The sequence below is a fragment of the Ovis aries genome, chromosome 4 (genome assembly GCF_016772045.2).
Source record: "Ovis aries strain OAR_USU_Benz2616 breed Rambouillet chromosome 4, ARS-UI_Ramb_v3.0, whole genome shotgun sequence".
NCBI classification, from domain to species: Eukaryota; Metazoa; Chordata; class Mammalia; order Artiodactyla; family Bovidae; genus Ovis; species Ovis aries.
Genome location: NC_056057.1, coordinates 113588135 through 113605792, shown reverse-complemented (window position 1 = coordinate 113605792; position 17658 = coordinate 113588135). Strand labels below are relative to the sequence as shown.

Genomic DNA, 17658 nt, shown 5'->3' with positions numbered 1-17658 from the left:
TACAGTGGTGAAGGCCTTACTGAGCCCGTGTGGTTGGCAGAAGCCTCAGCGGAGGTGGGATTTTTAGTGGAAACACAAGTGGGAGTTCCTGGAGGAGAACTCCTCATGTGGAAGAAGGACTGGAAGCCAGGAGGCTCTCTCCATAGGCCAGGTAGGACCTGGCCTAAGCCAGGGACAGACACGGATGTCCGTGAAGTGTGGCTGGTGGATGTGGAGTACGAGGACAGGGGCTCCTGAGGATGACTCCCAGGTCATGACACGAGTGAGGGGGTAGGACAATGGGAGGCTCCAACCCGGAGGAAAGACAGAACACATTAGGTGTGAGATCTCAGGATATGTCCAGGAGCTGGTACTGAGTGACGGAGACGGGCTCCCAGCAGGAACCTGAGCTAGAGATGGACCTGGGGGCCTCGATCGTGTGGACAGGATCATCTTTCCCAGCCTGGACAGGGGAAGAGGAGGAGCACAGGATGTGCCCCCAGAGTCCTGACTTTCAGAGCAGATTTGGAATATAGTGGGCCGGGTGGGGCCCAGGTGTTAGTATTTTTTAAAAAGCTTCTAAGGTGATTCTCATGTGCAGCCCAAGGTGGAAAACCACTGTTGTAGGGTTTGGGAAAAGAAGAAACCAGAGGAATCACAGGAAAGGTAGTAAGAAATTAGGATAGTGTGTCAACGTTCAAGAGAAGAGTATTTCCCCGGGAAGGGAGCAGGGTGAACAGTGTTGATGCTGCATTGTGGTTTAGTAAGACAAAGCCTTTCTTCCTTCCTTACTTATGGGCTTCCCTGATAGCTCAGTAAGAATCTGCTACGCACTCCAGTATTCCTGGGCTTCCCTTGTGCCTCAGCTGGTAAAGAATCTACCTGCAATGCAGGGGACCTGGGTTCGATCCCTGGGGTGGGAAGATCCCCTGGAGAAGGGAAAGGGTACCCACTCCAGTAGTCTGGCCTAGAGACTTCCATGGACTAAATAGGCGATGGGGTTGCAAAGAGTCGGACATGACTGAGCGACTTTCACTTTCAAGGCAAAGACTGCCAAGTGTCCGCTGGATTTGCACATTAGCAACATCAGTGGTCTTAGCAAGAGAAGCACTGGTGGTGTGGCCAGGGTGGAGGCCTGTAGAGTGGGCTGAAGGGTAGACAGATGATGAGGAAGTGGAGGTTATCCCAGTGTAGCTGTGAGTGCAGAGCAGCTGGCAGGGTGGGTGGGGTAAGGAGCCTTGTTTGCTTAAGATGAGAATTGCCCAAGCCTGTTTGAAGCCAGTTGATATGAGATGTGGATATAGAAATGGATGATGTAGGGAATTCCCTGGAAGTCCAGCAGTTAGGACTCTGTGCTTTCACTGCCGAGGGTCCAGGTTCGATCCCTGCTGGGGGAACCAAGATCCCAGCAGCCGGGAGGCATGGCCAAAAAAGAAGCAGATAATGTAAATGCAGTAGGAAATCAATGACGTCGACAAAAGATAGGGGAAAAACTGGGTGGAAATATAAACCAAATCCTATTTCACTATGCTTTCTAGAATTTTCTAAAGTGAGCATATATCACTTCTTATTCACTAAGAATAATTTAAAAAAAAAAAAAAACTCCAAGTTAAAGGTGGCAGATTGAACATGTACTTACTCCCACCTTCCCCCCTCCTCCTAAAACAAGAGTGAAGGGACTTTTTAAAGGAATGGACGAGGAGACGGCAGCAGCTGAGTTTTGGAAGGCTAAGAGCAGATGGCTGAGCGGTCACTGATTTAGAAAGCTGAATCCAAAACTGGTGTCAAGGAAGCGGGGAAGAAACCCAATCTGCAGTCTACCCCAACCGTGCTCAAGACCCGGCAACTAGCAGCACCAGAGATACCAGGTAGCTTTGGAAATGGGGGTAAAAGTGAGGCTAAAAGCAGAGCACTAGTCAGGCATCTTGAGAGTCCATTAAACACTACCACTTCCCTCCATGGCCTCACCCAACCCTGCTGGGTGACCACGGCTTATTCTCTGAAGACAGAAGCATCTCTGGACGTGGACACCAGGCACAGTTGAGAGGATGGGTACCATGTTGAAAACAAGGGAATGAGTGAAGCTTACAGACAGATCTTGAAATCTCCAGCTTTCTTCCCTAACCTGACTCCCAAGATTATGCTCACATCCAGGTTTAACCCTCAGGGCAGGGTACTGGGAAACTCTTATCTGGAGACTGTCAGGGCCAGCCCAAAAGATTTCCCAGTGAAATGACCTAGCCAAACCATCCTGCTGGGAAACCACACCCTACCTAGATGCACCAGATTTGCAATTCACTTTTGAGTACTCAGCTTTTAATATAAGTGGATAACCGAGAACCAAACTTATTTTCTTGGGCTCCAAAATCACTGCAGATGGTAACTGCAGCCATGAAATTAAAAGACGCTTGCTCCTTGGAAGAGAAGCTGTGACCAGCCTGCTGCTGCTGCTGCTACTAAGTTGCTTCAATCGTGTCCGACTCTGTGCGACCCCAGAGACGGCAGCCCACCAGGCTCCACTGTTCTTGGGATTCTCCAGGCAAGAACATTGGAGTGGGTTGCCATTTCCTTCTCCAGTGCATGAAAATGAAAAGTGAAAGTGAAGTCTCTCAGTTGTGTCCAACTCTTCGTGACCCCATGGAATGCAGCCTACCAGGCTCCTCCATCCATGGGATTTTCCAGGCAAGAGTACTGGAGTGGGGTGCCATTGCCTTCTCCAGTGACCAACCTAGACAGCATATTAAAAAGCAGAGACATTACTTTGCCAACAAAGGTCCATCTAGACAAAGCTGTAGTTTTTCCAGTAGTCATCGAGAGTTGGACTATAAAGAAAGCTGAGTGCTGAAGAACTGATGCTTTTCAACTGTGGTGTTGGAGAAGACTCTTGAGAGTCCCTTGGACTGCAAGGAGATCCAACCAGTCCATCCTAAACGAAATCAGCTCTGAATATTCATTGGAAGTACTGATTCTGAAGCTGAAACTCCAATACCTTAGCCACCTGATGGGAAGAGCCAACTCATTGGAAAAGACCCTGATGCTGGGAAAGATTGAAGGCAAGAGGAGAAGGGGACGACACAGGATGAGATTGTTGGATGGCATGACCAACTCTATGGACATGAGTTTGAGCAAGCTCTGGGAATTGGTGATGGACAGGGGAGCCTGGCGTGCTGCAATTCATGGGGTCACAAAGAGTCGGACACAACTGAGTGAATGAACTGAACTGAGCAGTGTTTAATAAAATTGAGTATATGACCCAGGAAAATAGAACAAAACAACAGAAAAGAAAATAGAGAATAAGAAAATCAAAAGATGGAAGTTCACCATCCAGATAATAGAAAAATCAGAAAAAAAGAATAGCAGATTTTCAGGGAGGAGAGAATTAGTGATGAAAGATCTCAGGGAAAACTCCCAGCACTTAAACACATAACTCTCCAGGTTGAAGAGCCACCAACTGTCCAGAACAATGGGTAAAAATTGATGTCGCCTTAAATACTTGAGCAAGGATTTGCAAAACAGCTGAGGACCCAGGAGAGCTGATAAACTTCTGGGAGAAAATCCACGTTCATACAAAGGAACGAGAATTAGAATGACTTTGGACATTTCAGCAGTATTGAAAACTACAAGACAGCGGAGCAATGCCTTTAAAGTTCTTTACATTAAGAAGAGGTGGCAAGAATACCTAGAAGAGCTGTACAAAAAAGAGCTTCACGACCCAGATAATCACGATGGTGTAATCACTCACCTAGAGCCAGACATCCTGGAATCTGAAGTCAAGTGGGCCTTAGAAAGCATCACTACAAACAAAGCTAGTGGAGGTGATGGCATTCCAGTTGAGCTATTTCAAATCCTGAAAGATGATGCTGTGAAAGTGCTGCACTCGATATGCCACCAAATTTGGAAAACTCAGCACTGGCCACAGGACTGGAAAAGGTCAGTTTTCATTTCAGTCCCAAAGAAAGGCAGTGCCAAAGAATGCTCAAACTACCGCACAATTGCACTCATCTCACACGCTAGTAAAGTAATGCTCAAAATTCTCCAAGCCAGGCTTCAGCAATACATGAACCGTGAACTTCCTGATGTTCAAGCTGGTTTTAGAAAAGGCAGAAGAACCAGAGATCAAATTGCCAACATCCGCTGGATCAGGGAAAAAGCAAGAGAGTTCCAGAAAAACATCTATTTCTGCTTTATTGACTATGCCAAAGCCCTTGACTGTGTGGGTCACAAGAAACTGTGGAAATTCTGAAAGAGATGGGAATACAGACCACCTGACCTGCCTCTTGAGAAATCTGTATGCAGGTCAGGAAGCAACAGTTAGAACTGGACATGGAACAATAGACTGGTTCCAAATAGGAAAAGGAGTACGTCAAGGCTGTCTATTGCCACCCTGCTTATTTAACTTCTATGCAGAGTACATCATGAGAAACGCTGGGCTGGAAGAAACACAAGCTGGAATCAAGATTGCTGGGAGAAATATCAATAACCTCAGATATGCAGATGACACCACCCTTATGGCAGAAAGTGAAGAGGAGCTAAAAAGCCTCTTGATGAAAGTAAAAGAGGAGAGTGAAAAAGTTGGCTTAAAGCTCAACATTCAGAAAACGAAGATCATGGTATCTGGTCCCATCACTTCATGGGAAATAGATGGGAAACAGTGGAAACAGTGTCAGACTTTATTTTTGGGGCTCCAAAATCACTGCAGATGGTGACTGCAGCCATGAAATTAAAAGACACTTACTCCTTAGAAGGAAACTTATGAGCAACCTAGACAGCGTATTTAAAAGCAGAGACGTTACTTTGCCAACAAAGGTCCATCTAGTCAAAGCTATGGTTTTTCCATTGGTCATGTATGGATGTGAGAGTTGGACTGTGAAGAAAGCTGAGTGCCGAAGAATTGATACTTTTGCACTGTGGTGTTGGAGAAGACTTTTGAGAGTCCCTTGGACTGCAAGGAGATCCAACCAGTCCATTCTGAAGATCAGCCCTGGGATTTCTTTGGAATGAATGATGCTAAAGCTGAAACTCCAGTACTTTGGCCACCCGATGCAAAGAGTTGACTCATTGGAAAAGACTCTGATCCTGGGAGGGATTTGGGGCAGGAGGAGAAGGGGACGACAGAGGATGAAATGGTTGCATGGCATCACTGACTCAGAGTGAACTCCGAGAGTTGATGATGGACAGGGAGGCCTGGTGTGCTGCGATTCCTGGGGTCGCAAAGAGCGACTGAGCGACTGAACTGAACTGAACTAAACATTATAAAATTGGAAAGTATTTTCCAACCTTGTTGAATTTTATATCTAACCAGAATCATCTAATTAGATATGAGAATGAAATCAAGATATTGAGATGTTCAAGGTCTGCCACACTCCCTTTCTCAAGCTGAGGCATGTACTTTGCCAAGTGAGGAAATAAACCAAGGAAGAGGTGTAAGGAGCTCCAACACAAGACAGGTGAAGGAATCCCAAAGGGGATCCCCAAAAGACATTGTGGATCTGGAGGCACAAGTCCAGACTGGAGCATGAATTTGAAGAAAAATTTTCAAGTCAGTAAACCTGAGAAATACCCATTATGCTTGGATATTTTGAGAGGAGAGTTTTAGGAAGGGTCGGGGGAGACTTTGGAGCTGACTGAGTGGTAATTAACAGGTTAATCAAAAGAAGGGGCTTCATCAGTGGCTCAGTGGTAAGGAATCTGCCTGCAATGTAGGAGACTTGCAGGAGACTTGGGTTTGATCCCTGGGTCAGGAAGATCCCCTGGAGAAGGAAATGACAACTCACTGCAGTGTTCTTGCTTGGGAAATCCCACGGACAGAGGAACCTGGCGGGCTACAGTCCATGGGGTTGCCAAAGAGTCAGACACAACTGAGCGACTAAACACCAATAAGCAAAAGGAAAGAAAACAACCTCCAGGGAAATCAAAAAGTGTTTACAGGCATAGAAAAGCACTTATAAGTGTGCTACACGATTCAGTTTTAAATGGCATTTCATAATCCCATAACGAAAACACCCATTATTAACCCAACCAGAATTACAAACTGGGAAGAATCAGGGATTTGGACAAGATGTGGATGGATGAGGAAGAGATGGTCGTCACCTCCAGCTCTAGGAAGTCAGTAGATAATGTTTAAACTGAAAACTCAGGGAGTAGCAGTGTCATTTTGTTACAGAGAGGTATGAAGGTGAATAACAAAAGAATCAGCTAGAAGGGTGGGAAGTGACTGCCTCTGGGAGCAAGTTGAAGGATGGTGGGGAGCTTTTTAAAAGTGAGTTTTTAAGAACTCTTCAACCCTCTGACCTATGTGCATATATAAACTTTTTTTTTTTAATCTTTAATTCTTACATGCGTTCCCAAACATGACCCCCCCCCATATATAAACTTTTTAAAGACGATTTTAAAAATTAATATACCAAAGTTTAAAAAATCTAACAAATTGTACCCATGAGAAGGTCGGACAGCCTGTGTCAGCCATCATTTCTGTGCTTTGAGCTGGTGGAGAAAGTTAACGTGGCAATGCTGGTTTTCACTTTCCAATGAGCTTCTGAAGTTGCATCAACATAATTCAAGAAGAAAAAAAGCTGAAAGAGTGAACGTTTCCATAATTCTCTCTCAAGAGTCAACAGCTTGGGACCACCCTGGAGGTCCAGTGGTTAGGACTCCACAGTTTCCCTGCGGAGGGCCCAGGTTCGATCCCTGGTTGGGGAACTGAGATCCCACAAGCCACACAGCACAGCCAAAAAAAAGAGCAGCTTATCCCTTTCAGTTCATGCGCATGTAGTCAAACGCATGTACACAGAGCCTTAATTATGGAATAAATGCTTCCTCATTGTTAAAAAAGTTTTTTCAGACAGTATAGAAGTACATTGTTTAGCAACTTGCTTTTTCCAAAAATATATCTTTGATGTCTTTATTTGAAAATTACAAAATGTAAATAATTAAATGTTTAACTGTCTCCCAGAATAACATTATACCCGCTTCATTAATAATTAAATGTGTTCACAACATTTAATACCTTTGAAAACAATTTGTAGCAGAGATTTTTCCCATCTCAGAAGAGTTCTTATGAAGAAATGTAGTTGCAAGATTAAAAACCAATCACAAATATTTCTTATCACCGAACAATGTCAAGGCAAATCTACAAATTTTTTTTCCAGAAAATTTACACCAAAAGGTTATGGTTGATTGCACATTATACTAAAGATTATAGTATTGTGCATATTCGATATGTTTGGTGTAACTGACCAGGTAGCTTCTGGAAGGAATCTTTGAAGTCCCAGAGGGTCTCAGAGTAGCCAGTTCTTCAGCTCAACATTGTTTATAGAAAGGAAGGAAGAGGGGCCGGGGGAGGGGGGAAAAACTGTGCTTTTTTTCCCTGATCCTAGTGTGATTTCATTATTTATGTCTAAAGTTTTATTCATCCATAATTTATTTTGAGGTGAGATATGTGAAGATTTTTTGTTTTTTCTTCTAGTCAGGAAGCCAGTTGTCTCCACTCCACTTACCTAATCCCTTTCCAATGGTTTGAAATGCTACCTTTGGTCATAAACTATGTTCCCACAATGTATTTGTCTTTGATTAATTTTTTCTAAATGGGAGAACAGATTACTGCTTATGAATGCAGTCTGGCTGTTGGTTGTCAGTACTGTTTCTCAAAAGTTGTTCGGTGCGGAGAGAACTTTTCAGTGGGAAGCACTGGCTTCTCTGCGCCCCAGAAAGTAGGGGAGAGGCACAGAAATGTCTACCAGCTGCTGCTCATTTCAAGGGGAAAAGAATTAGATGCCACAGAGGAGCAGACAACGGCTTGGGTTCACAGAGAGTCACACTCATGATGGGCTGAGAGCCGCCTAGGACGTCTGGTGCAGTGAGCGTCTTAAAGGAGGACATGAAAGAGGAGAGTGAAAAAGCTGGCTTAAAACTCAACATTCAAAAAACGAAGATCATGGCATCTGGTCCCATCACTTCATGGCCAATAGAAGGGGAAAAAGTGGAAGCAGTGACAGATTTCATTTTCTTGGGCTCCAAAATCACTGTGGGTGGTGACTGCAGCCATGAAATTGCTCCTTGGAAGAAAAGCTATGGCCAACCTAGACAGCACGTTAAAAAGCAGAGACATCACTTTGCCGACAAAGGTCCACATACTCAAGGCTATGGTTTTTCCAGCAGTCACATACAGATGTGAGAATTGGACCATAAAGAAAGCTGAGTGCCGAACAATTGATTGTGGTGCTGTAGAAGACTCACGAGAGTCCTTTGGACAGCAAGGAGATCAAACCAGTCAATCCTAAAGGAAATCAACTCTGAATATTCATTGGAAGGACTGATGCTGAAGCTCCAGAGCTTTGGTCACCTGATGTGAAGAACTGACTCACTGGAAAAGACCCTGATGCTGGGAAAGATTGAGGGCAGGAAGAGAAGGGGACGACAGAGTTTGAGATGGTTGGATCACTCAACGGCATCACTCAATGGACATGAGTTTGAGCAAACTCCAGGAGATAGTGGTGGACAGAGGAGCCTGGCATGCTGCAGTTCATGGTGTCGCAGAGAGTTAGATGTGACTTAGCGACTGAACAACAAAGGGATGGGAAGGCTTTGTGGTCTTCAGGCTGGAACACCCATGCCCAGGGGGTACGAGTGGCTTTCCCAGAAGGCACAACACAGGTGGATTTGTGGGTCCTGTTTCCAAGTCTTCGTCCATCTGTTCTCCTTCATAAAACGCATCATCGAGGGTGCTGGACGCTTGCGGTCCCAGCAGTGCTATTCCTTAGCTCCTAGGTCTCCCACTATTGAAAATAAAGAACAGGCACCTCCTGCCCATCTTGCCTTACTATGGAGTGTTTCTCTGAGGTATAAAACGCCCTTGGGGTCATGAAACAAAGACACAAGCTAGACTGTGGCAGGGATGGGGACCATAAGTGCACGGCTCAGGGGTCTGGATGGTGAATTCGTTCAGAAGTCAGATATTTGGAATACCTGACTTTCAACAAAATTGAAAGAGAACCTAATTAAGTTGTCAGCTAATAGGTCATTAAAAACAGCTTTTGATGATATGTTAACCATGTGCTTTTGCAGCACTGTAATTCAGAAGTTCACAGAATAGAGGGATGATTCCATAACAAAGCTCCCGCCAGCCCATCTCCAGATCTATGCAAATGAGCTCTCCCAATGGTTATATTTATAAAAATGAAAAGTAGGAATAGAATTTATTCTGAACCCTGTCTCACTCAAGAGATAAGAATATTCACTCTCAGATAAGTGAACTAATTGGGGGAAAAGTCCCTATCCATCCTTGTAAGAGATTCACTTCCTCCAGGTTTTTGGTTTCCCATCTTGAATAATTATTTTTCATTCCACAATAGTAATAACTAAGGATGACTTAAACCAGGCAGAAAAGTAACTCTTAGAGCCCTGTGGTTATTAGAAATGAAAGCAAAATTAATCTTTCCATTTACATGCACATTTCTGTGGCAGAGTGGTAGATGAGGTGATCAGTAAAAGGCATCTGAGCACAAAAATATGTTCTATTAGGATAAAATTCTGTGGGTAAAGTGGGAACGGAAATAGAAGTCCAAGGTGAAAAGGAATGATATTAAAATTTCGAGTATCAAAGAAGAACTTGTTCATGTATTTTTTAAGTGAATAATGGTGGGTTTTAAATTGCCAGAGTTCTAAGATTCCATTGGCAACATTAAATGGCAATGGAAGAGTTTATTTTAAAATATCAATATTTACAATACTCCAGAAATTACATCTTTTGCAGCGATTGAAGCATTTTATGTATTTATTCAGGAAGGTGCAAATGAGTACCTGGTTTTAAAAAATTATCTCAGGGAGAAGGCAAGCAAAATATTTCCAGGAGTTTCTGAAGTCAGGGAAGATATTTTTCTGATGCTGGAGCCACGGTTGTGATGTAGTAGAGAGCCCAGAAGAGGGGAGGCCAGAGGAGGGACACAGGAGGCCAGGCGATGATGTCAGGCTGGAGCAGGAGGAAGCCAGGGTGTAAGTGTGGATGACTTATCTCTTTTGTAAGACAGAGAGTGGGACGAAGACTTCTCCAGCGGCTCAGTTCGGAGGGAAAGCAGGCTCGGCTTCGTGGAAGGCTGTCGGACTGTTTCCTGTGCGGGGCACTCCCCATCGTTTGGGACTTAGTTAGGCAGCTGATCAGAGAGGAATTAAAGGATTGCCAGGCATCAGAAAGAACCCAGCTTTAGGCCATGTGCCATCAGTTGCTAGTATGATTAGTGGTCCACTTCATTCGGGCGGGACAAGGGAACATGGCAAAGGACAGTGAGGAGCTTCATCCACTGGGATCCTGGTCCCGTTTCTTTTAACACAGCACTTACGCCTTGTAACACACCATCTAGTTTATTAATTATGTTCATTGCCTTATGTGAGATGTAGGCAGGCAGGGAGCTCTGTTTTGTTCCCTCGTGTGTTCCAGCGTTGGAACACGCATGGCATGTGGTTGGTGCTCAGTAAATAACTATGGGATAAATGTTCAAAGAATGAGTATGTTCATGCATTGTACATTTACAATTTCCCTAATTAACACAGTGATTTGAGGGGATTTATGCTGGCATAGCTCTATCCATATGCAAGAAAATAAAGTGGAGCCCCTACCTCACACTATACACAAGATGAAAGCAAATTTCGGGTGGAATAAAGAGCTAAAGGTAAAAAAATAAAATGATAAGGACTTGGGAATAAAATCTGGGAGACCAGATGAACCACCTAGGGCCAGAGGAGACCCCCTGCTTAACTCCCATAAAATAGAAAACCCACAGGCCATAAAAAGGGAAAGGGACATAACTGATGACATGAAAACTAGGAAAGTTTCATGATAAAAGGTAACACAAAGGCAAAGACAAATGATCAATTTGGGAGAAATATTTGAAATGCTAGTAAGAGAAATAGGTTATCTTTAATACAGGAATCAAAGGTCTCTGACCGATTGACAGAACACAGTTCGCAAAGAATCCACTCTCAAAGACCAAGGATTGACACTCACATTACCCTCATCAGGGAAGCAGAACTATTAAAGTATCAGTAAGTTATCACTTTGTACCCATCCGACCGAGGAAAGTTAAAAAGAGCAGTGATGTCTTCTGCCGGGGACGTGGGGAAAGTGCTGATAGAGATGTGAATTGTCACAGCCCTGTGGATAAGCAGGCTAATGACATGTGTCAGAATCGAAAATATTTTTAATTTTTGACCCTGCAGTCCCACTCCCGCCACTCTCCTAAAAATAAAAGCACTCCTTTTGGTTAGAGATATAAATAAACACATGTTTACGGCAGTGCTGTTCACCAGGGCAAAAGCCTAGGAGCAAAAAGTGAATGTTGTCAATAAGGAAGTGATTGAACACATTGCTGTATGATCGTCACTGTGGAATATTCTCAGCTTTTAAAAGGCTGCATTAGCTTACAGAAATTGCCGTGAAGGGATTTCTACAGTATATTTGAGTGAGAAAGGAACATAGAGGATTATGTATAAGGCAGTTTTGTTTTTTGCAACCAATGGCTAGAAAAGAAATGTAAATGTGCTATGATAAATCATTCCATAAGCACAGAGAAAAGTGTGAGGTCCCTTACGGGAGTGACCTGAGACCTTTGTACTTGTCAAGTGAGGAGCGAGGGGAAGGGGAGGCAAATTAAAAGGGGAAAAATACTGCACTGAAAACCAGAAATGTGTGCTATAATCCCATTTATGTAAAGTGATGCCTGTGTGTAACAACATTTGAAATTAGCCTACCACAGACATACAAGTAGATTTTTTTTTAAATGTCAGGGCCATGTGTGTAATCAGATGCTATTTAACTAAAAACAACCCGGTGGCCCCCTCTTGTGCCTATAAATGGAGGCTGGGAGAGGGGACTGGGGTGGGGCTGGGGGTGGGGGTGGGAGGCCTCTGGCCTGTCGGTATAGGACACCTGGCCAGGACTTGAAAGGGTGTGCAAATGACCAGATGACTGTTGTCATTGTTTAGTCATTAAGTCATGTCCGCCTCTCTAAGACTCCATGGACTGCAGCCAGGCTCCTCTGTCCATGGGATTCCCCAGGCAAGAATACTGGAGTAGGTAGCCATGTCCTCCTCCAGGGGATCTTCCCCACCCAGGGATCGAACCCAGATCTCCAGCATCGCCGCCAAATTCTTTATCACTAAGCCACCTGGGACGGAGAAGGCAATGGCAACCCACTCCAGTACTCTTGGCCTGGAAAATCCCATGGACGGAGGAGCCTGGTAGGCTGCAGTCTATGGGGTCACTAGGAGTCGGACACGACTGAGCAACTTCACTTTCACTTTTCACTTTCATGCATTGGAGAAGGAAATGGCAACCCACTCCAGTGTTCTTGCCTGGAGAATCCCAGGGACAGGGGAGCCTGGTGGGCTGCTGTCTCTGGGGTCGCACAGAGTCGGACACGACTGAAGCAACGTAGCAGCAGCAGCAGCAGCAGCAGCAAGCCACCTGGGAAGCCCAACCACATGATTAGCCTTGTCTTGATTAAGTTGGTTGAGGTGGAGAGACAGAGAGTTGGTGTTGGCTTTGTTCTGGCCTAACCTGAGCAACTTCACTTTCACTTTTCACTTTCACACACCGGAGAAGGAAATGGCAACCCACTCCAGTGTTCTTGCCTGGAGAATCCCAGGGACGGGGAAGCCTGGTGGGCTGCTGTCTATGGGGTCGCACAGAGTCAGACACAATTGAAGCAACTTAGCAGCAGCAGCAGCAACCTGGGAAAAGGAATTGGGGTCTCTTTAAAAGAAACCATGACTATCTTATAAAATTACAAGGGGTCGTGGAAACAAACTGCCTCTATTTTAACTTGACTCCAGTTTATATTCAAGGCTACACGGTGTCCAGAAAATTTTATGCCTACTCACCGCCAACTCGGGATATTTCTTCAGGGTCTCTAAAATAAGGCTTTTTGAAAATATAAATTCTAGGGCTGCAAAAACCTGAGCAGGTGGAATGAACATGTTCTGGATTCTTTTGTCCTCTCCCGCCCCCACCCGCCCGCCTTCTCAGCTCATGATGGGATCGTAATTAAGATCGAGGTGCAGACCAACGACGAGGGCTCGGAGAGCCTGGAGACGCCGGAGCCCCTGATGGGCCAGGTGGAGGAGCACGGCTTCCAGGACTCGGAGCTGGGGGACCCGTGCGGCGAGCAGCCGGACCTGGACATGCAGGAGCCGGAAAACCCGCTGGAGGCATCCACGGAGGGCTCAGGCGAGTTCAGTGAGCTCAAGCAGATGTTGGTGCAGCAGAGGAACTGTGCTGGTGAGTGGGGGGAGCTGGTGTCATTAGGCCTGCAGAGGGGGCAGGGTGGGGGGTCCTGGGGGAAAGCCGAGGTCTCCTTCAGAGAGGTCACTGACGCAGAGGGCTCAACAGTTGTGACCGAACCAAACAGGGCCTTAGGTCCAGGTCCCCTGCCCTGGGACTTAAAAGCATCCGTCCCTGGGCAAGGAAAGAGGGCGTTGCAGCCAAAGACCAGGTCAGACGAGGACCTCTGGGGATGGCAGAGATCATCTCTCCGCCACCTCCCTCGGCAGGCCGAGAAGGTCACGCACTGGTGGCAAGGCGAGAACTTCCGGCTCCTGATATGTCTGTCCTTGGTCATCCCTGTGTCACACTAGAAGCCTCAACCGGCTTGAAGATTTCCACCTTGGATCGCACATCTTTGCAAACGGCTGAGACCATGCTGTCTTTTTCTGGCGGAATCTAGGCCTCATTTCTGTTTACTCTCAAAGCCTCGGGGTCACCAGGCTGCACACCCTTGCTCCCTGTGAGGATGTGTGCTCTCAGGAGCACTGCCAGGACGGCTTCTGTGACGCTGACCCGTCCATGCAGGCCTGGGAAAAGCCCCGTGTGATCCTCATGGTGTATTTTTTAAATACACTACTAGACTTAGCTACTAAGTCGACTTAGCTACTGTTTTACTCGCGAATTGTACAACTATATGCATAAATGAAATGAACCTGAACTTTTCTTGAATCATTAAGATTATACTAGACTTACCAAAGTCTAGTATACTAGGAGTCATTAGCCATCGTATCAGTTAATATTTATATGGAGAAATGATTATTAAAATTTTTTTCACTTTATTTTATTCCCTTGCAGTTTGTCTTTTTGCACACAATAATAAAATATCATGGACATTATTCTTGGTCAAACAATGTGGATCTAACTGTTTATTTTTAAATAATTAACTGCATGATAGTCGAGAAACCTTTTTAACATACCACGTTGTCCTTCATTAGAGAATAGTGAAAGACACAAGGCAGATCGTGAGGCTACCTTGCATTGATTGCCCTGTGAACATTCCCGTTACTTTTATTAGTACCACTTAGTAATACTCTAAGATTCTTTGTGGGATTTCAAGCCCTGAATTTTAGGGCCAACTGTATCTTCTTATTTTGTTAAGAAAATACAACTTTGAAACCCAAGGAGAGTTCCAATATTCTACAGCCCGTATTTCCCTTTTGCCTTTCATAACAACCCTATTTTCAGGATAAACACCAGGGCAATGAGTTGCCAACCTCCGAAGCTGCTTCCTCCTTCCTGATCTTTTAAGCATCATGTTCCAGGGATGTTCTGGGTCACTTCCTGCTGAGCGTCCTGAGTGGACTGAGGCAGCATTGTCTTATAGCCGGGGATGCCTGAGCTGGGACTCGGCACACCTGTGTTCTAATTTTAACACTGCCACTTACAGGGTGCAGAGGAGTAGCTGGAGGTGCTGTGGCCTAGCGGTCACTAACAGACTTACAAGACTTTGGCCAGCTCACGAACACTGCCGCCTTCAGTTTCCCTGTCAGTTGAGGGGACAGACTAGCTGGTCCTTCCGTTGCAAGTGCTGAAGAGGTCTCAGTTTATTTACTTTATTTGGAAACGTTACGTGACAGCGGTAAGCTTGGGTGCCGCATGTCTGTGAGACAGGGATAATTCTTGCTTGACATCTCCTGTGATAGGATATTGGGAACATGAGAGAGTGTGGGTGGAAAGTGTTCTGGAAAAGTTTAGTTGTTTGCTCCTGAGAACTCCACAAATGTCAGACGGTCACATCTTCCCTATCACAGGCGGACTCAAAAGTGAATGCCTTTCTCATGTCACACAAAGTTGGCCACTAAGAATAGAGCTCCCCAACTTTGTTTAGAGAGGGCCAGGTAAGAACAAGGCACTTGAGAAAATTCACACAGATGCTGGCGGACTCTCCCACTTACGTTCTCCAGGAACCCTGTAAAACAGACAACCTCTTAGGCAAGAGGGCAGAGCCCCAGGAGGAAGACATCACCATTTGGGGTGTTCATGGAACACTTACCTCAGACCCCAGCCAGCTCCAGGGTCAGGACCGGTGGAGTCCTCCTGCAGTGAGCCATCCACCCATGGAGGTGAAGGCTACCTCAGGAGGCACCCCCACGCCTGCTGTGGGCTCAAGAGGGCTTGAGGGATACAGGTTGGGAAGGCCAAGGAAGGTTTTCTGGGGGAGACAGGATTGGGGCTGGGTGTTAAGCAATGGGCAGGATTTGGAGATACCAACCCCCCCTGGTGGAGGGGCAGTGAAGGCACCTGAGGAGAAATCTGCAGGTGAGTTCCAGAAAGGACGCCAGTAAGGCTGAGCCGAGTTCAGGCAGAGGAGACCGCAGAGGGGGAGACATTGCCAACTTGATGAGTCAGGACCCTTGCATGGTAGAAACCCGACCCTCAAGTGGCCAAAATAAGACAGGAGTGTTGATGGGCTTGGAGCGTCGTGGGTCCTGAGGGTGCCAACCTCTGGCTCCCTGGCCCCGAGGGCCTCCCAGAGGGCTCTGCGTGCGGGCTCCTTTTTACCTGCGAGTCCCTGCCCGCTAGAGGTGCCAGGCGATGGGCACACGCAGCGCCCGCGTCCCCACTTCCCCTCAGAAAATTCCAAAATAGGGCTCTGACCCGCCTGTTTTGGGCCTGGTCTGACCGCCCGAGTGGGCCCTTTCCTGAGCTAAGACCCGTGGCTAGCCCGGGTTCCCTGGGCCGTGGGGAGCGAGCAGGCGCCAAGGCTTGGGGCCAGCGGTGCACACGCAGTGTGTGTGGGCGAAGGGTCTGCCTCACCCGGGTCAGGGGCGCCAGGCGACACCTAACGGCATCTTGTCTCTCTCCCCCACGCCCCGTCCCCCGGAGCAGAGGGAATCGTGATCAAGACCGAGGAGCAGGAGGAGGAGGAGGAAGACGAGGAGGACGACGAGCTGCCGCAGCACCTACAGTCCCTAGGGCAGCTGTCCGGGAGGTACGAGGCCAGCCTGTACCCGACACCACTGCCGGGGGAGCTGTCCCCCGAGGGCGAGGAGAGCCCCCCGCCGCTGCAGCTGGGGAACCCAGCGGTGAAGCGGCTAGCGCCCCCGTCGCACGGCGAGCGGCACCCAGGCGAGAACCGGGGCTCGGGCAGCCAGCAGCAGCGGAACCGGCGCGGCGAGCGGCCCTTCACGTGCATGGAGTGCGGGAAGAGCTTCCGGCTGAAGATCAACCTCATCATCCACCAGCGCAACCACATCAAGGAGGGCCCGTACGAGTGCGCCGAGTGCGAGGTCAGCTTCCGCCACAAGCAGCAGCTCACGCTGCACCAGCGCATCCACCGCGTCCGCGGCGGCTACGCGTCACCCGAGCGTGGCCCCAGCTTCACCCCCAAGCACTCGCTCAAGCCGCGCCCCAAGTCGCCCAGCTCCGGCGGTGGCAGCGGCGGCGGCCCCAAACCCTACAAGTGCCCCGAGTGTGACAGCAGCTTCAGCCACAAGTCCAGCCTCACCAAGCACCAGATCACGCACACAGGCGAGCGGCCCTACACGTGCCCCGAGTGCAAGAAGAGCTTCCGCCTGCACATCAGCCTGGTCATCCACCAGCGTGTGCACGCGGGCAAGCACGAGGTCTCCTTCATCTGCAGCCTGTGCGGCAAGAGCTTCAGCCGCCCCTCACACCTGCTGCGCCACCAGCGGACTCACACGGGCGAGCGGCCCTTCAAGTGCCCCGAGTGCGAGAAGAGCTTCAGCGAGAAGTCCAAGCTCACCAACCACTGCCGCGTGCACTCGCGCGAGCGGCCGCACGCCTGCCCCGAGTGCGGCAAGAGCTTCATCCGCAAGCACCACCTGCTGGAGCACCGGCGCATCCACACTGGGGAGCGGCCCTACCACTGCGCCGAGTGCGGCAAGCGCTTCACGCAGAAGCACCACCTGCTGGAGCACCAGCGCGCGCACACGGGCGAGCGGCCCTACCCCTGCACGCACTGCGCCAAGTGCTTCCGCTACAAGCAGTCGCTCAAGTACCACCTGCGGACCCACACGGGCGAGTGAGCGTGGCCCGGCCCGCCGGCCCGGCCCGAGCCCAGCGGGCGGGCACGGGGCGCCCCCAGCCCGTTTGCCGTGAGCCCTCCCCCACCCCCTCTCCCTTCGTCCCTCCTCTCCCCCCTCCCCCCCGACACAGGGCGGCCGCGTCTCCCCCGGGGGGCCCCAGTGGGGGGCGGGGCTAGCGCGGACCTGGGGAACCCCCTTTGGGCTGTTCATTTCCTTGACAATAAAATGGATGAAACCAATCAGCACGGGGGGCGTGATTTGGCCGCCGGCCACTCGGAGGGGCGGGGCGGGGCCACTTAGTTGGGGATAGAACTTTATAATGACATTTTGGATACTGTGGTTCTATTTGATAATAATAGAGTAATTTTTAAAAGA

At 48.0% G+C, this 17658-nt stretch overlaps 1 protein-coding gene across 2 annotated transcripts in view; it reads left to right on the top strand.

Annotated features, from left to right (window-relative positions):
* The window catches only part of ZNF777 (zinc finger protein 777), a 33035-nt gene extending 15377 nt beyond the window's left edge, over positions 1-17658 (top strand). For both annotated transcript variants that reach the window (XM_042248984.2, XM_027968921.3), the window contains exons 5-6: positions 12998-13249; positions 16124-17658. In XM_042248984.2, coding sequence (XP_042104918.1) covers positions 12998-13249; positions 16124-17283 — 1412 coding nt within the window. In that variant the 3' untranslated portion in view covers positions 17284-17658. The remainder of the gene's footprint in view (positions 1-12997; positions 13250-16123) is intronic.